Source organism: Aythya marila (genome assembly GCF_965140915.1).
Source record: "Aythya marila genome assembly, chromosome: 23".
NCBI classification, from domain to species: domain Eukaryota; kingdom Metazoa; phylum Chordata; class Aves; order Anseriformes; family Anatidae; genus Aythya; species Aythya marila.
In genome coordinates, this window is record NC_139064.1 from 3,784,978 (window position 1) to 3,802,775 (window position 17,798).

At 65.2% G+C, this 17,798-nt stretch overlaps 2 protein-coding genes across 3 annotated transcripts; one reads left to right on the plus strand and one right to left on the minus strand.

Moving 5' to 3' along the window:
- Positions 1-846: 846 nt before the first annotated feature.
- Positions 847-3,764, minus strand: RNF26 (ring finger protein 26). Its single transcript, XM_082777818.1, has one exon. It carries the CDS (start codon positions 3,538-3,540, stop codon positions 2,215-2,217), a length of 1,326 nt encoding a protein of 441 aa, XP_082633944.1. The 5' UTR covers positions 3,541-3,764; the 3' UTR covers positions 847-2,214.
- A 4,576-nt stretch (positions 3,765-8,340) lies between these two features.
- Positions 8,341-16,456, plus strand: MCAM (melanoma cell adhesion molecule). 2 transcript variants are annotated; one of them, XM_082778133.1, is made up of 15 exons: positions 8,341-8,437; positions 11,602-11,729; positions 11,809-12,019; positions 12,100-12,170; positions 12,293-12,380; positions 12,507-12,686; positions 12,767-12,894; positions 13,016-13,175; positions 13,262-13,383; positions 13,493-13,631; positions 13,732-13,853; positions 13,936-14,071; positions 14,202-14,343; positions 14,792-14,909; positions 15,355-16,456. In XM_082778133.1, exons 1-15 carry the CDS (start codon positions 8,356-8,358, stop codon positions 15,382-15,384), a joined length of 1,857 nt encoding a protein of 618 aa, XP_082634259.1. In that variant the 5' UTR covers positions 8,341-8,355; the 3' UTR covers positions 15,385-16,456. The 2 variants fall into 2 exon arrangements, with proteins under 2 accessions (XP_082634259.1, XP_082634260.1); XM_082778134.1 differs by lacking the exon at positions 14,792-14,909.
- Positions 16,457-17,798: the final 1,342 nt, after the last annotated feature.

A 17,798-nucleotide genomic window follows, 5' to 3' on the forward strand; every position in this document is an offset into this window, starting at 1 on the left:
CCTCAGGTGGCCCCAAAAGGGCTGCAGGAGGCCTCTACCCACATCCCCATCCCCGATCCAGCTGAATGGGATCCTGCTCCGCTCCCCCGATAACGAGGGAGCCAAGCTGGTGCCAGGGAGCAGCCCAAAGCCCCCCCGTGGTCCTGCTGCTGATCGTCACCTGCTCCCTCCCCACCGGCCCGGACCCTTTATCCCTGCCAGCTCCCCGCTGTCCCCGAGCCCTGCTGCAGCTCATTAGGGCCGGGGGGCTGCAGCTGGGCACACAAAGGGGTCTCGGGGATTTTCCCGAAGCCTGGGGGGCTTCCTTGCCAGCAAGCTGTCAGCCTCCCCCCCCATCTGTGCCCGTGAATGCTCCCCCAGCCCCGATGGGCTTAAACTCCGGCTGCGAGGCTCCCGGGTGAGCTCCAAACCCCCCCAAAAAAACCCCAATTTTGTGCCCCGGATGGCTCCGTGCAGCCAGGCCCCGTGCCAGGGCAGTGTCCGGACGCTGCGGCCGCCCGGTGGCTGCATTTCCCTCCGGTAATTGCTGGTGGCTCGGGTTGTGAGCGAGCCAAGTGCGTGCAGGACGGCTCCCGGGGGAGAGCCGTGTCCTTCACAGTCCGTCCTCGCTCGGCAGCACGGCTGCAGAGCCTTTAATCCCCCGTTTTGGGGGTGCTGGGGGCATCCCCAGCATCCCAAGGACAGGCTGGGGGTGCCTCGGTGTCCCCCGGTGCCATCCCCACGCAGCCAGAACCTGGCCGGGCTGCGCTCCTGAGCCTGTGGGGTCAGGGACGGGCATCCCCAAAGCCCATGGGGAAGGTAGAGCCCCCCACAGGTAAACCCTTCCCAAAAATGAGGCAGTTTGTGGTGAAGGAGACTTTAATCCGCTCGGTATCTAGCTCGTAGTGCAAACAGGTAAACGTAAGGCGAAAGCTTTCTCTCTTCTTACAAACAGGCCCGAAAAGAACAAGCGTGGCTGCTGGCATTACAAAAAAATATATATAACAATAAATCAAGTTTGCAGGGAGAAACTGCAGTCCTGGGAAGGTGTCCTTCGTCCCGAAGCCCCCGGAGGAGATGCTGCACCCCAAAAGCTGGCTGGCCCCGAAGTTCTGCTGGGTGCTGTGTGCCTGAGGAGGGCAGGGAGCTCTGCACGCCCCAAAACGAGGAGGATGTGCCCAGGGAGCTGCTCCCGGCCACAGCTCAGGTTTGCAGTGCAGAGGCGCCTCCCAGCCCAGCCCCTCTGCTGCCTCCGTTTTGGCTAAAAATCACCAAAATCGATTAGTTGGGAGCAGAACGGCGCAGGCCACGCCAGCCGCCCTCAGGCTCCTGGCTCGCAGTCGAGGAGTCGAGGCTCCTTCCAAGCTGGCTCCAGCCAAAATTGGCTCCGGCGCGTGGCTGAGCCCAGGCGAGCGGCTGGGAAAGGAAAAACTCTTCAGCACGAGGCGTCCTTGGGGGCCACGAGGCACCTCAGCCCTCCCCAGCGAGGTGTGCAGGGCCCCGTGGGGCTTTTTGGGCCCCCCTGTAACAAAACCAGCTGCGTTTTTGCATTTCAGCCAGGCAGCAAGACAGAAGAGGAGCGCAACCCTCGCTGTGGTCCTGGTACCGCTCCCCACGCGTGTGCCTGGTGCTGGAATGTCTCGGGGGGCTCCCCGAGGATTTGGGGAGTCCCCTTCCCTCCCGAAGTCACCCCCTGGAGAGCTGGAGAGCGCCTGCCAGGAGCCTTGCAGGAGGGGTGTGCATTGTGCCCTGCACTGGGAGCTGCTGCGTTTACGTGGCAGAAAGAAGAACGAGCTGTAAATGCAGTCTGCCAGGTAGTTTTTTGGCCAAATCTCACTAAGAAAAAAAAAAAAAAGAAGAACAACAACAACAAAACCTCCCTTGCCTTGCACTAGGCCCAGCGCTTCCCAGGAGGGCTGAGCCTTCACCCTTTCAGCTTTGGCTAGGAGGGAGCCGAGCATCTTTCTGTGCTCTGCTTTGGGTCTGGGACCGCTGCAGGCTCAGGCAACGGGCCCTGAAACAGCAAAAAGTTGTCAACAACAACAAAAAAAAATAAAACCCCTCCCTCGGCTTGCTGCGGTGATCACCTCGCGCGCTTGCTAGCGAGAGCTACAACCTAGTCACGTCCCAAACGTGGCTGTGACAGACGCCCCCGGCAGCCTCTTTCAAGCCACCCCGAGTTCTTTGGGAACTGCTGGGGGCAGCCCCGACCTCCTGGGAGAAGCAAGGAGACGTTCACAAGTAGACGTTGAGCGTCTGGAGGATCATCTGGCGGCACAGCGGGCAGTTGCGCTGGTAGACGGCCTGCTGCAGGAGGACTTCTGTGCACTCCTGGCACAGGCACAGGTGCCTGCAGGGCAGGAGCAGCACCGTCTTTGTCTGGTCCTGGCAGATGACGCATTTCTTCCGTTCCTCTTGCTCTTTCAGCAGCACCCAGGGGTCGTCATCGGGCGCCCCGTCCCCAGCTGCCACGTTCAGCTGCTCTCTCCTCGGAGCTTTCCCCCGGGAGCTGCCGGGCTCTTCCCTGGGGTTCTGCAGCCGCTGTCCTGCCGCAGAGCTTCTCCCCAACGCCGGCCGTGCCTGCGGGACCCGCTGCGTGTCCGGCTGCTCCTCCTGCCCCGCCACGGCCAGCACCAATCTCCCTGGCGCCGCCGGTCTCGGCGGGGGCACGTCTCTTCGCCTCTCGCTGTCCTGGTGCCTGGTTCTCCCTCCTCGGCTCCAGTCGGTGACCTGCAGGCTCCATTCCACCATCCTGCGCCAAGCCTGCGAGGTGAGGGCCATGCCCAGCGCCAGCACCGCCAGCTGCCACAGCCTCCACGCCTCCCGCTGCAGGCGGCGGCAGGCGGGCAGCACCCGAACGTGCCCCACCAGCACCCACAGCACCCCGGGGTTCACAAGAACAGCCCCAACGCCGATAATAACCAGCAGCAGCCCCAATCCGTACACATTGACGAAAAACACCCCGATGAGCAGCTCGGCCAGGGAAGCCAGCGTCTCGCAGGCCAGGCGGCAGGGAGCCCACAAGAGGATGGAGAGGGCGACGGCGCTGCTGGAGACGTGCGCCAGGCAGGCGGCCAGCAGCTCGGCGAGGCGCAGCGCGGGGCTGAGCGCCGCGTCCCACAGGGCGGGCAGGAGGGCGCCGAGGCTCTGGGCGCCCAGCAGCCCCACGTTGAGCGCGCTGTTGAGGAGATAAGCCAGCAGGCTGCCCGCGATGGCCACCCCATCGCACGCCTGCCTCCACGCCGCCTGCCCCGAGCCCAGCAGCCCCGCCAGGCTCTGCCTCAGCGCCTCCTTGCCCCGCAGCACCACCAGCTGCCCCAAAGCCTTCGTCCCCTCCATGGCTGCCCAGCAGCCCCTCAGCAGCCCCACAACCGCCTGGAGCGCGCCGCCCGCTGCCCACATCAGCCCGTGCCAGCAGGCTGTGGGCAAGCTGGCGATGGTATTCAGTAGCCACAGCAGCGCGGCGAGCAGCGAGGAGACGAGGAAGAAGTTGAGGTCGAGCAGCAGCAGCAGCACGTCCAGGGCCAGGCGCAGGCCGCGCAGCAGCAGCAGCAGCGCCATGGTTGCTAAGGGCCCCGCCTCAGCGGGGGGCGCCCGCCGCCATCTTGTTGTACGCGCCGCCGGAGCGCCCCCCGCGCCTGGGCGCCGCCATCTTGTCGTCGGAGCCGCCGCCGCCGCAGCCGGGTCGCCCGCCTATGGGCGCCGCCATCTTGTCGCCCGCCCCGCTATCGCCGCCGCCGGGCCCCCCGCTGCTGGGCGCCGCCATCTTGTCGCGCCTGCCGGCCAATGGGAGAGGAGGTTGGGGGCTCGGCTCGCCTGCCATTGGGCGGTTCGTGCGACGCGGCGAGGCGGGGAGGCTACGATTGGATGGCGGCGGCGGTTGGGTACCGCCCGTTTTAAAGGGGCAACGGCGGTTAAGGCGGGCAGGCGGTGGGGCCACCCATGGGTGTGATGAGTGCGGCGGTCTCAGCCCTGCCACCCGCTGGTGGGGCCGGGGCCGGCCATGGCAGCACCGCCCCAGGGGTCCCTTATGGGGCTGCCAGAGCAACCCTAAAGCCGTGGGGCTCTGCTCTGTGCAGCACAGAGCGGATCCCACCCTCACCACCATCCCCTGGGCTGGGCACCCACTGTGTCCCCAAGCCCTGGTGGTGGCAACGAGCCCGGCAGCCCCCAGCCCGCAGCCCCAGGGCTTTGTAGGAACGGGATCCCACGACCCCAAAGCCAATCACACCCCAAGGCCCCGGAGCTGGCTGGGGTGGCAGAGCCCCCGTCCGCCCGTCCGTCCCCACGGGGGTCTGTCCGCTCCCAGCCCGGTTGGTTTTTGGGGGTCCCGGCCCCAAAAGGCAGCCCGCAGCCCCCCAGCGGGGTGTGTGCGGAGCCCCACGTGACGGGGCCGAGCGGCTTTGAGCATTTATGGTAATGTTTGGGTTCCCGAGGGCCCGGCCAAAAAAAAAAAAAAAAAGAAAAAAATAGAAAAAAATAAAAAATAAAAAGGGCTGAGCGGAGGGGCCGGGCGGGCCCCATTCATTCCCTGCTGCGGGACGGACCCCACAAACCCCATAAACCCCATACACCTGCGGCCCCCTCCCCATTTCCCTGGGGGCCCAAGCAGCCCCCTGGGGAGGGTGCAGGGGGTCGGAAACCCCCAAATTCTTATTTTTTTTTCACATGGAAACACCAGATTTGCTCAAAATGGGGTTCCGGGGACCCCTCTGGCAGGTCTGGAGCGGGAAAATAGGGAGCTAAAAGGGTTTTGGGGCAGCTGCCGAGGGGGGAAATGGGGCCGGGGACCCCCCCTCGGCCCCCACCTCCTCCACGGGACCCTGGGCGCTGTAGGAAGGGTGGAGCTGGGATGTGGGGGCTGCTGGCACCGTGCCCCTAAATCCCAATCCCAATCCCAACCCCAGCCGGGCATTTGGGACCCTCCTTAGGGTGCTGCCTCCCCCCATAGGTGGCCCCATCCCACTGGATCCCGTCCAGGCGGCCCTGGGAAAGCCAAATCCCCGTCCATGGGAACGTCCTGCGAGGAGAAATCCCTGCCCGGCCCTACAGCTCCCATGGGTGCTGCCGGCCTGGCGCCTTCCCCGGCGCCTCGGGGACCCCCGAGCAGCACAAAACCCTATGGAAGAGACCCCAAAATCTCTCAGGGTTCCCCCCTCGGGACTTTTATCCCCGTCCTCGCCTCTCAGATTCGGGGCAAGTGGGGCAGGATGAGCACCCCGGGGCCCCCGTTCCTTTGGGGTCTGCGGTGTCAGCACGGGGCTGAGGACGCAAACCCCGGCCCTATAAATCCACCCCATTGTTGGGGCGGGTGCCCAGGCCCCGGCCCATCTGGCTGGGAGACAATGGGGCCTTTTTCCGTCCGGACGAAGGCCGAAGGCCGACGACGATGACAAGGAGGGGAAGATGAACTCAGCATCCTCCGAAGGAAAAGGCCGGCTTACAAAAATAGCCCCAAATCCTTCCCCTCGCCGCCCTGCGTGCGCGTTTGGGGTTGGGAGGGCCGGGGTTTTACACACATGGGAGCGAGAATTAGGGCAGGACGTGGCCAAAATCACGCCCCACACGGCTGCACCTGCCCCTAGGACATTGGGGCCCCTACCCCAAAACCGGGTAAGGTTTCCCCCCAGCTGTCCTCGTCCGTCTGCCTCACCCCCCCCCCCCCCAAAGCGGGGTGTCCGGGGATTGCTCCGTGCCCCATAACCATCCCTGGGGCTGCCCCGCTCTCCTTTTTGGGGTTTCAGCATCCGCTGAGCCCCCCCTTGGTGCACACAAATCCAGATGTCCCCGTCCTGCCCCCCCAGGCCGCTCACGTCCTTCCTTCCTCCGGGGACGGAGGAAGGAGCGGGGAGGCACAAACGGAGGCGACATTTTCCTGGGCCAGGGCATGGGGACACCAAATAGGGTCCTGTAGGGGGATGGAGACGGGGTGCAGCCCCCCCTGGCTGCCTGGTGCTCGTCCCTCTTTCATCTTCCACCCCAAAAACGTCCCCAAACCTCCCTGCGTGGTGCTGAGCCAAATCCCGGCTGTTCCAGCGGGGACCCCTCTTGGCCCTGAGGGTGTTGTGTGAAGAGGAACAGCCCCGGGACGGCCGCAGCAACTGGTTCCCAGCCGAAATTTTGGGTTCCTTTTATTATTTTGGGTTCCTTTTATTATTTTGGGTTCCTATTTATTATTTTGGGTTCCACCCCGAGCCGTGCCAGCCGGCAGCGCGTCGCCCAGTGCGCCCAGCACCCTCCTCACCCTTACCACCCTCCATCCCCGGGGCCAGGCTCATGGGGACGCAGCCGGCACCCGGATCCCCCCACGCACCCCAAAACCCCTCCTGAGCCCCCTGAGGTGCTCGGAGCCCCCCCCCAGCACCACAAGAGGCCACGGGGTCGGGCTCGCACCCCACACACCCCGACCTCCCCGCCCCGGCGGCGCTGCCTGCTCGGCGCTGTTTGTTTGCCCAGCGGGGAGAAGGGTTGGAGCCGAGGCCCTTTCGGCCCCAAAAAAATAAATAATCAGGCTCAAAATGAGGCAGGATTTGGGGCAGATGACAGCGGCCGCTCCCCGCCGAGAGCCCGAGCCCACCGGGTGCCGGGGGGGGGGTTCACAGCGGCCGGGAAATCTTGGAAGGTTTTTCCCCAGAAGCGTGAGTTTGGTGTGAGAAAAAATAAATAAATAAATAAATTAGAAAAAAAGCTTAAAGCTTAGAAAAATTTAAATTTAAAATAGCATTTTTTTTTTCTTTTTTTTGAAGCAAAAGGATCTCCGCGGAGCAGAAGCTCCCCAGGCCCGCGGCGGTCACTGGGGCTGTTTGCTCCCAGGGGCCGAGGGCTGGGAATGTCCTGCGGAGGTTTTTGGGGTTTTTTTTGGGGACGTTTCTCTTTATTTTTGCAACGAGAACGAGCTGCTCCAGCAGCGTGCCAGCCGGCTCTCCGGCCTCTTTGTTTGCCCTGCTGGGCGCTTCTTTCTCCTGGGAACGTGGCACCCCTGGGCCCTGGGGGGGGGGGAGATTTTTGGGGTTTGGGCGATGGGTACCCCAATCCCTGCATCGTGCACATGAGGGGGGGGGAAACATCGGCGTGCCCAGAGTTGGGGGTCCCCGGTTGCAAAATTTCCCCCCCCCACCTTTGGTGTAGCCATAGGGGCAGCGCCCTGCACTTGTTCCCTTCTCGTTGCCATTTTAAGCAACCCATTTCGCCAAGGGGGGGGTGGTGGGGGGGGGAGAAATTTAATAAATAAAATTTAATCATTTCCGATGAATCATCAGGTCCATTCGGCTTGGAAAGTGGTGGTGTTGGGGGGGGGGGGGCACGGCACGGAGCCAAGGCTTGGAGGGGGGGGGCACGGGAAGGGTCAGGGGATGGCACCGAGGGAGCCCAAACGGGGGGTGCTGGGGGGGGGTCCCCAAAATGATGCCCCTGCCCTGGGGACACCCCCAGCCTGACCCCACGGGGGGGTTAGGGTGTACCTGAGAGGTGCAGCCCCTTTTTTTTTTTTTTTGGGGGGGGGTGGTCCCGAGGTGCAGGAGAAGCCGAGGGGGAAACTGAGGCAGGGCCAGGCTGCAGCAGGGGACTGGGGGCAAGATGGGGGGGTCCCGATCCCTTTTGACCCCCCCCAGACCCCCCCGGGCATCCCCCACCCCCCTTTTTTTCCACCCCCACCCCAAAAGAAGCTGCAGGGGGGGCTCGGGCTGCAGCCTGGGGGGGTCCCTGCGGTGGGGAGGGGGCTGCAGGTGGGTGCAGGGCACCCCGGGGGGGGTGGGATTTAGGGTGGGGGGGGGCGCGCCCCCCACTTTGCCACTTTTCAAGGTGTGGGGGGGGGCTCGGCCGCCCCAAATTTGTGCGCTTGGGCACGGAGCGGGGGCTTTGGGGCGGAGCGAGGTGAATTGGGGGGGGGGGTCCCTTCTCCTGTAGGGTGCCCCCCCCCACCCAAACAGCATTCCCCAAACCCACCCCGCCCCTCTAAACCCCCCCCTCCCTCACCCCCCCCCCCCAAAGTTCCCACCTCCAGCGCCTGGCTGGCGGCTCGCAGCCACCGCAGCAAGCCCGGGCAGGCGGGGCCGGGCAGGAATGCACCGGGACCGGCCCCCCCCCAGCCCCACCGTGTCCCCCCCCCCCACCCCCAGCCCCCCAGCCCCCTCCCGGAGCGCCCCCTGCCCACCCCCGGGGGGCTGCGCCCCGAGCGCGCCTTGGAGAGGTCGGGGGGGGACCGGGGTCGGGGCTGCGCCCTGCGGGGTGGGCGGCAGCCGCCGGGGGGGGGTGAGGGGTTGAGGGGGGGGGGGGCAGGTCCGGAGCCTTCCTCCTCCCCCGCTCCTCCTCCTCCTCCTCCTCCTGACGTCAGCCCGCGGGTCCCGAGCAGTCGCGGGCAGGCGGCGGCGGAGGGCGATGGCTGGGGGGCGCCGGGGGGGCCCCTCCTGGGGCTGGGGTTGGGGTTGGGGCTGGGGGTGCTGCCTCTTGCTCTGCTGCGGTGAGTTGTTGGGTTTTTTTCTTTTTTTTTTTTTTTTTTTTTTTTTTTTGTGGGGGGGGGGCGGTGCTTTTTTTTGGGGAGAGAAAGGGGCGTTTTGGGGCCGCCCGCGGGGAGCGCAGCACCTGCGGCGCCCGGGGGCGCGCAGCCGCTGAGGGGTGCGGGAGGGTTTTTTGGGGACGGGGTGGGGTTGTGGGGTCGCTGGGGGGTCCTATGGGGTGCTGCTGGACCCCCAGGAGTCCCTAGGTAAGGGGGGGGCACACGGGGACCCTCCCCCTGCTGTGTCCGTGGAGCTGCCCAGCCTCGTTCAGCACCCGGGGGGGGGGCTGAAGGCGCTTTGGGGCGCTCCCTGCTGAGCCCACGACCCCCCCTGAACCCCTCCCGATCCCCCCCCCGGCCCCACGACCCCCTCCCCGTGTCCCCCCCCTTTGTCCCCATCCCGTCCCGGAGCTGACGCCCTTGGGGCACCGCCCGCTGGGGGCCAGGAGTGCCCAAATCTTGGGGGGGGGCAGCCTGAGGGGGGGAGCAGCCCCCCAATAACCCCCCCAGACCCCCCTTTCCCAGCCCTGCACGCCCCCAAGCTCCGCTTCAGCCTCTGGGCATGGAGCTGGTGCCACTTTGGGGGTCCCTTTGCAGCCTCCCCCCCCCCAAAAAAAAAAAAAGGGGTGCTCCCTGCTGGCCCCCCAGGGCTGCCAGCCCGGTGGCTAGCAGCAGGGGGCTGGCAGTAGCCAGGCTGCTGTGGCCAGGGTCCGTGGGGCAGGGTGCCGGGGAGCCCCCACGTGCGTTTTGGGTGCGGCGGTCAGGTTTTTGGGGCAGCATCCATCCACCCCTCGCCTTCTAAGGAGTTTTCCCCCCCCCCGGGCGCTGTGTTTCTCTTGGCTTTTCACGCTCTTTCTTTTTTTATCCTTCTTTCCAGCCCGTTTTCCACCCCCCCCCCACCGTGGGTAAGGGGGGGTGTGCGCTTCCTGCCCCTCGCCAAGCCCCAGGGACGGGTCCCGGTGCTGCTCCCTGCCCTGCGGTGCCGGGGAAGCACGAGGGGCTGCAGCCAAACCCTCCCTGGGCAAGCTGGGGGGCTCCCCGTGTGCCCCCCCCCGGGGCATGGAGCTCAGCCTGGAGCTGCTGGTGCCCCCCTGGCCCCTCCTGCGGGGCTGTTTTTGGGGTGTTCCCACCTGGCTGCAGGGCTGGGGGCTGCGAGCTTTGCTTCTCCGGCTGCGCACGGCTTAGGGGGGGGGCTTTTTGGGGGGGGCGCGGGGTGCCACAGCAGAGCTTTGTCCCCAGCCCCAGCCCGGCGAGGCTCTCCTGCAGCTGCTTTCCCCGAGAGGCACCCGGAAAAACCTGGGACACCTCCAGCACCCCTGGTGCAGCCCCATCCCGCTGCGGTGCCCCCTTTTTTTTTTTGTGGCCGCTCCGCTCCAGGGTCGGAGGGGACACACACACACACACACACGACCCCACGCCGCAGCCAGGCTTCTCCTCGCACACCTCAGCTCTGCAGGAGGCTGGCGGAGGGGCCGTGAGGGGCCGTGCTGCTCCCCACCCCTTTTCCCCGGCTCTAAAAGCAAAGCTTTGTTCTCGCGGAGCCCTGGCTGCCGGCCGGCTGTCCGCCAGCCAGATGGAAAGGCGCGAGGGGCTCTCCTCCCTTCCCCTCTCGCTCCCTCTCCGGATCTCGCCCCGGGTCCCCCGCTGGAGCTGTGCCAGGCGCTGGGTGCCGCGCTCGGGCTGCTCCATAACGGGGTTGGAAGCTCCCAGCCCTGCCCCGGTGGCCCCAAGGGGACCGCAGCGGGGCGCGCGGGTGCGTCGCCGTGTCCCCAAAACCCAGCCTCCCCTCGCTCCGGGCTGCAGGTCGTGCCCAGGGGCTGCACGAGGGGCGCTTGCGTCCCCCCCCTCTGCTTCCAGCAGCACTCGGGGTGTCGCTGGGTGCTCCCAAAAGGGCCGGCGAGCCCTTTTGGGGGGAGCGGGGAGGGGGCTGCAGCCCCCGTGTCCGCCTCCTCAAGGGCAGCGGCCGGGTAGGAGGGTGCCTGGTGCCAGCCGCGGATGCCAGCCATTCCCCAGCTCTGAGCTCATGCTTCTGCTGCTTTTGCCGCCAGGACGAGGGCTCGAGGGCTCCCGCTCCCAGCGCTTCAGCAGCTCCCATCTCCCAGGGGTGGCCCTGCCCGGGACCCTGCTGGGGGTTTGGGAACGGCGGGGGGCAGCGGCAGCGGCTGGGGTGCGCCCCCAGTGTGCGCGGGGCCGGGGGTGGCTGGTGTCGTGCCCAGGTGCCTCCGGTGCGAAGTTATCCTTTCCCGTGCGCCTGGTCCAGTTTCCTGACGCCGCTGCCTGCTTATCTTTGGGGCTTTCACCTGTTTTTTAATGCCTCCTCCTTTCCTGCCCCGCTTTGCTTCTCGTCCCTCTTGGTGCACCGGGCGCGCGGAGACCCGGGGGCCAGGGGCCGGCTTTTGGGGTTCCCTGGCGGGGCTGACGGCGTGAGGCAGCACCTCTGCCGTGGCAAAAGGGCTCCCGGCTGCGTGTCGGGGCTGTGCCACCGCGTACCCACTTCACATAAAGAGCATTTCGCAGGCAGGGCGCTGCCCTTTGAAGTTCCCTCCCTGGCGAGGCTGAGCAGCTGATAGCGGCGCGGCTATCAGCGAGCTGTTGACACAGCTGCCTTCCTGCAGCCCTCTGGGCCCCAGCTCCCAAACCTGGGCTGGGTGCAGGTGCTGGGCTGCCGGACCCCTTAATGGGCTCCCTGGCACCGTCCCCTCGCTGTGGGGCTCGCTGTGGGGCTCGCTGTGGGGCGTGCAGCCCCCTTTCATCCAGCGCCCGCAGCGCCAGCGTGGAGGCGGCGGCGCTCCCAGCCGTGGCATGACGCAGCCCTTCTCTGCACCATGCCCGGGTGGTGCTCAGCCCCCCAGCCTCGAGGCAGGGCATCTGCTGAGCCCTCTCCCCGCCTGGGATCGATAGCCATTACCTCCTGGAGCCGCCCTGGAGCGTGGCCAGGAGCTCCATTACTGCCCTGCAGGTCCCGGTGCCACCCGTGCCGCGGGCAGGCAGCGCCCGCGGGGCTCAGCAGGCAGAGGGGCCGTGCTCAGGAGGGAGCTGGGCGTCCTGTTCTGGGCTGGGGACATAACCGGGGGTCTTGGGGTGGTCTCGGGGCTGTGGTGGTGTGAGCGGGACGTCCCTGCCCCCAGGTGCAGCCGGCGCTGTGCAGGTCTCCATGGCGGAGGTGGTGGAAGCGGAGATTGAGTCCACGGCCAGGATCGAGTGCGGCTTCTCCATCCCTGGCAACGGCTCCTACAGCTTCATCGACTGGTTCTACGTGAGTGCCGGGGGGCTGGGAGGGTGCTGGCTGTCCCCGGGGCTCCCCATCAGCCCGTCCTTGTCCCCTCGTCCCCCAGGTGGATCGTGGCAGCCCGGTGAAGCTGCTGCGCGTGGCGGGCGGCGAGGTGCTGGAGGAGGAGACGAGCTACAAGGGGCGGCTGTCGGTGGGCGAGGACATGGCCCTGGCCATCAGCAAGGTGACCCCGCAGGACGCCAGGACCTTCGTGTGCCGGGTCAGGGCTGGCAGCCAGGGCGCGGGCGAGAACCGCACCGAGCTCCACGTCTACAGTGAGTGCTGGGGGGGCGCGGGGACGGGGCGCATCCCGCCCCCCTCGCTCCTGACACCTCGCGTCGGGGGCTTCTTCCAGAGGTCCCCGAGACCCCTGAGATCGAGGCCAGCTCGGCCGGCATCCCCGCGCACAGCCCCAGCGCCCTGAAGGTGAGGAGGGGCCCCCCCGGAGCCCCCCAGAGCCCCCCACCGTGCCGGGCTCCCCTCTCCCCGCTCCCCGCGGGGGTCCCCGGGGGGCCGTGCCGTGCCCAAGGCGCTCTGTGCCGCCGCAGATCGCCCGGTGCGTGAGCGAGAACAGCTTCCCACCCGCCAACATCACCTGGTACAAGAACGGGGAGCAGCTGCAGGCCGAGGAGAACAGTGAGTGAGGGCTGGGGACGGGGCCGGGGACCTCATCCTGCCCCAGCAGGGAGGATCCGGGGGGGTTTGGGGCCACCCGAAAGAGCCCTCCCCGCGGGCTGGGAACAGCAAACGCGTCCCCTGCAGAGGTGAAGTTCCTGGCCACGCTGACCCGCAAGTCGAGCGGGCTGTACACGGTGAGCAGCAGCCTTTTGGCCGTGGTCACCCGCGAGGACCGCAGCTCCCTGTTCCACTGCGCCGTGCACTACTGGCTGCGGGGCCAGCGGCTCTCCAAGGCTTCCCGGCGGGTCAACGTCACCGTCTTCTGTGAGTGAGGGGCCCGGGGCCGGGTTTAGGGACGGAGGGGGGACGCCAGCACCCACCCTGCCCGCTCCCTCGTGCCCCAGACCCCACGCAGCACGTGGAGCTGCACATCGTGCCCACCGCCGCGCTGGTGAAGGAGGGGGACGACGTGAAGCTGGTGTGCGAGGCCGACGGCAACCCGGCGCCCGTCTTCAGCTTCTACAAGAAATCGGTGAGGCGTTTGGGGGCGGGAGGAGGTCCGGGCTCCTGGAGGCAGCTCCTGGCTTGCCTGTGCCTCGTCTCAAGCCCCTCGGGAGCACGGGGCTGAGGGCTGAGCGCTGCCCTGCCCGCAGCCCGAGGACTGGCAGGACGTCTCCTCCCTGGCCGACACCAGCAGCGGGGTGCTGAGCCTGCAGGGCGTCAACAAGAGCAGCAGCGGGCTGTACCGCTGCCAGATCCTGGACCTGGACGACATGACGCAGATGGAGAAGGAGGTGGAGCTCGTCGTCAACTGTAAGGCCCCCAGGGGGGGACGGGGGGACAGGGGGGGCGCCCCGGTCCCCCTGCTCCCGCTGCCCTGCTCTCCGTGTCCCCCCCAGACATCGAAGGGGTGCGGGTGCAGATGGAGCCCTCCTCGCCCCTGCACGAAGGGGACAGCGTGAGGCTGAGCTGCAGCGCTCACAGCCCCGTGGACCTGGACTTCCAGTGGAGGGACGAGAAGGTGAGCGGCACCCGGGCTCCTCCGAGGGGAGGATTTTCCCCTCTTCGCTTTGGGAGGTCCTAAGGGGCAGGTTGGGGGCTCAGCGCCTTGGATCATCCCTCCCCAACAGGGCAGGAAGGTGGCGGAGGGGAACCAGCTCTTCCTGAGGAACCTCACCTTCGAAACCTCCAGCAATTTCAGCTGCTGGGCGGTGGCTCGCAGCGTGCCGGGGCTGGAGCGCAGCAAACAGGTGGCCGTGGCCGTTCAGGGTAAGGAATAACCCCGGGGGGAGCCCCACGCCGCCAGCCTCAGCCCTTTGTTTCCCCCCCGTGGGGAGCCAAAGGGGTTTTTTCGTGCCGTCCCCCGCAGGGAAACCGCGCATCGTGGCCATCAGCTCCCCGCTCTACGTGCGGCAGGACGAGGTGGTGAACCTCACCTGCAAGGCCATCGCCTTCCCCCGGCCCTCCGTGCGCTGGAGCATCAACGGGACGGTGAGAGCCGGGCGGGGAGGGGGGGGCTGAATTTCGGCTGTCACCATCCCCGGGGTGCTGAGCCCTGCGCTGCTCCCCGCAGACCCACGAGTACGTGGAGAACCAGCACGTCGCCAGCAACCTGACGGTGCGCGTGAGCCACGAGCTGCTGCGGGCCGGGGCCATGTGCCGGGTGTCCAACGCGCTGGGGGTCAGCGAGAAGCACATCCAGCTGCTGGGTGAGCCCCCAACCCCCCTGCTGCTCCCCCTCCCTCGGATTGCTTTGGTATTTTGGGAGCCTGCCCCGCTGAGGAGAGGCTGGAGGGCACCGGGGTGGGCAGCGCGGTGAGCTCCCCGTGTCTGGCCCAGATGGGAAGAGCTCGGAGAGCAAAGGCGTGATCATCGTGGCCATCATCGTCTGCATCCTGCTGGTGGCCGTGCTGGGCTCCGTCATCTATTTCCTGCACAAGAAAGGCAAAATCTCCTGTGGCCGAGCCGGCAAGCAGGACATGTAAGCACTGCCGCCGCCCCCGGGGAGCCCCCAGGGGCTGCCTGTTTCTCCTGCATCCCATTATTTCTCCTGCATCCCATTATTTCTCCTGCTGCCCCCCCGCTCCTGCTTCCCATCCCATCACGCCAGCGGGAGGCACCCGGGGGCACGGGGTGGGGGTCTCGCTTCCAGCTTCCCCGCAGCCCCCGGGGTGCGCAGGGCTCAGCCCGTCCACGCAGGGAGGAGAGGAGCAGCCCCGCAGAGCAGCCCAGGGACCCCTGGCAGGGAGGGCCGGGCAGCCCAGAGCTTCCCAGAGCCAAATCCTCAGCCCCTGGGCACCCTCTGCCCCCGAGCATCCCCCCCGGGATGGAATTTGGGGGCTCGGCCGGCCCCGCTCCCCCTTCCCCCAGCCAGGTGCCCTCTTGGGTGGCGCAAGCACGGTCTCAAAGCTGTCACCTCCCTCCCCTAGCACAAAGCCAGAGGCACGTAAAGACAAGAATGTAGTTGAAGTTAAGTCAGATAAACTCGCCGAAGAGGCCGGGCTCCTGCAGGGCGCCAACGGCGAGAGGGGACCCGCCGCTGACCAGGTAGGACCTGGTGGCCCCGCCGGCCACGGGGGCGTCGGGCAGGGCTGGGAGCGGAGCCGAGGAGCCCAGGGGGTGCCCGAGGTAACGCTTCTCTCCTCGCCCAGCGCTCCGCAGCCTGCATGGGCACCCTAAAGCCAGCGGCATCGCTCGGGGAGGGGGACGGGGAGGCGCCGAGGGGGGCAGAGCATCGCCCAGCCCGAGCTCCCGGTGCAGGATGAGGTGGGGCTCACGGGGCTGAGAGCCAGCGGGGGGGCTGCAGGAGCTGGTCCCGGGCTCCAGGGCTGGGCTTTCTGCTCCTCCTCGTCCCGCTGAGCAGATTTTTTCAGCCCCAGCCCCGGTCCTGCTGCCCCGCACCGCCACCGCCTGTCCCAGCAGCCGAGGAGCCGTCTTTTATCCTTATTCTCCCCCCTAACTTTATTTTTTTCCCCCTTCTTTTCTCTTCAAGAGCGAGAAATACATCGATCTGAGGAACTAACCAGGGGATCTCCCAAGTGCTTTCTCCCCTCGACCCTTCCCTGCTCTCCGATTGCCTTCTCCCACCCCTGCTCCAGCCCCCGGGGAGCGCGGCCGGCGGCGAAACCCCACGGGGGCACCCCCGGGACCCCCCCTCCGATACCTCAACCGCGGCTTGGCAGCGGCGGAGCCGGACTTGCTTTCTGCTCCGGGGAAGCCGACAGCAATACTCGAAAGAAATTCCCCCTCTGAGCTGCCCGAGGGAAGGAGCCGAGGCTTCATTCAGGAAATTGCGCCATGCGCGGCAAGGGTTTTTGTTTTTTTTTTTTTTGACGCCTTTTCTCCCCAAATTCGCTCAGAAAAGCTGGCGGGATTCTTCGCTTTTTCGCAGCAGGGCGGTGCTGGCACCTCACGGGTTTGGGTTTTGGGGGGCAGAGGGGAGAAGCAGTGGGGCTTTTGGGGTTTTCCCTCTGAGCCCCCCCCCCCGGCCTCGGTGCTGAGTCCCCGGGGTGCTGTGGGCAGGGAGCCCCCCGAGGGGCTGCGAGGGCAGGGCCGGGGCTCTGGGCTCCCTGGGGGCTGCAGGTCCTGAAATCCTCCCGTTTGAAGGTTTGCTGCCGAGGGGGAGGACGAATTGATTTGTTTTTAGGGAGGCCGCACAGCTGCTGGCACCGCTGGGCCGTGCTTAAAACGTGAACCCGAGGAATGTCAGGTCAGGGCCAGCCGGCGATGTCTCAGGGTTGGATTTCTCTCTTTTTTTCCTTTTTTTTTTTTTTTTTTTTGCTAAACATTTATCAGCCCCAGGGGAAACTGGGTTATTTCTTGCTTCACTGACACCTCCTGCCCCCCCTCCGGGGAGGGAAAACCCCGTCCCCAGCCTTCCCCTGCTGCCCCCCAGCCCCTTCCCCTTCGGCTCGGCCCCGCTCGTGAGCTGCGTCGTGGAAGCAGAAGCTTTGGGTTATATATATATTTTTGTTGGGTTGTGTGTACATTTCCGGGAGTTTTGTCTGATATTTGCCAGTTTGTTTGTTTTTTTTATATATATATATATGTGAAAATAAAGTACCGAGGTCAAAGGCTGGGCGTGAGTCCGGTGGTGACGCTTCGCTCCCTTCCCTTCCCCTTTCACAGCCTAATCAGTGCTAATCAGTGTTAATAGGCAATTAGTGGCAGCTAATGAGAGGTCCTGATAGGAATTAACAGGATATTCCTGATAGGAATTAAGAGGAAATCCTGGTCAAATCCTAATAGGTGATGGAGCGATGCCTGCTAGGGATGCTATCAGGTAATTCCGTACAGGGCTGCTAATTAGAAATGGTGTTAATAGCTACCAGCCCCCAATAATTGCTAACAGGTAGCTCTATTATTAATTAATGAGGCTTCTAATTGATAACCCTATTAGATTGCAATACGTCAGTGTAGTAGGGGTGACTGGATGCTAAAAGGGAGTGTGGTAACGGGATTTAACAGCCCCCAATAATCGAAGCTGTTGGGTAAGAAACCAAAAGAGATGATTTTATTGATAATTATCGATCGTTTTATTGCTAATACAGAGGATCTGGGCTATTGAGGGATAATTCCCCTAAAGGAGCCTGAGGGCTTGTGGCTGGTGTTCATCCCTCAGCTTCTGCAGGTAGCAGGGGGGAATTCCTAGTGAGAGGTCCTGAGCCATTTTAATAGGGAATAATGGATAATAATAAATAAAAAATAATAAATAAAAGGTAATAATGGTAATAAAGGGTAATAAATAATAATAATAACTAATTAGTAATAAATAGTGCCCCTCGCACTGCCCTGCCCGGGGGGTTGGGGTGCACCCGGAGCTGGGAGGGGACCTGGCCAGGACCGATGCCCCCCCCAGGACATCCCACCCCACCTGGGGACGTGCTCACGGAGAAAAGTGAGGATGAGGAAGGGGGACGGGGACGTGACAGGGCTGTCCCCATACTGACCTGGGGGGAGGCCACTGGGGGGTGGCAGTGGATGGGGGATGGAGCCCCCCAGCGGGGTTCCTGTGGCCATAAGGGGTTGGGGGGACCATGCCGCAGCCCCCATGGGACCCCCGTGGGGCTTTTGGGGTCGTTTCACTCACCTGGAGCCAGCAGAGACGGCCTCAAGCACCTCCAGTACCACCCCGTACAGCCAGCCCCAACTGGGACCCAGTGCAGCCCAACCCCAATGAGCCTGGCCTGGCTTCCCGGGGCACACCCTCGGCGTCCACTTGACCTCAATTGACCCCGTGTCCTCATTTGACCCCAATTAACCTCATTTGACCTCTCGAGCCGCTTTCTTTCGAGTCCCCTTGACCTGAGATGACCCCTGTGTCCTCATTTGACCTCTGTGTCCTCATTTGACCCCAATTAACCTCATTTGACCTCTGGAGCCGCTTTCTTGCGTCCACTTGTCCCCATTTGACCCCCGTGTCCTCAATTGACCCCC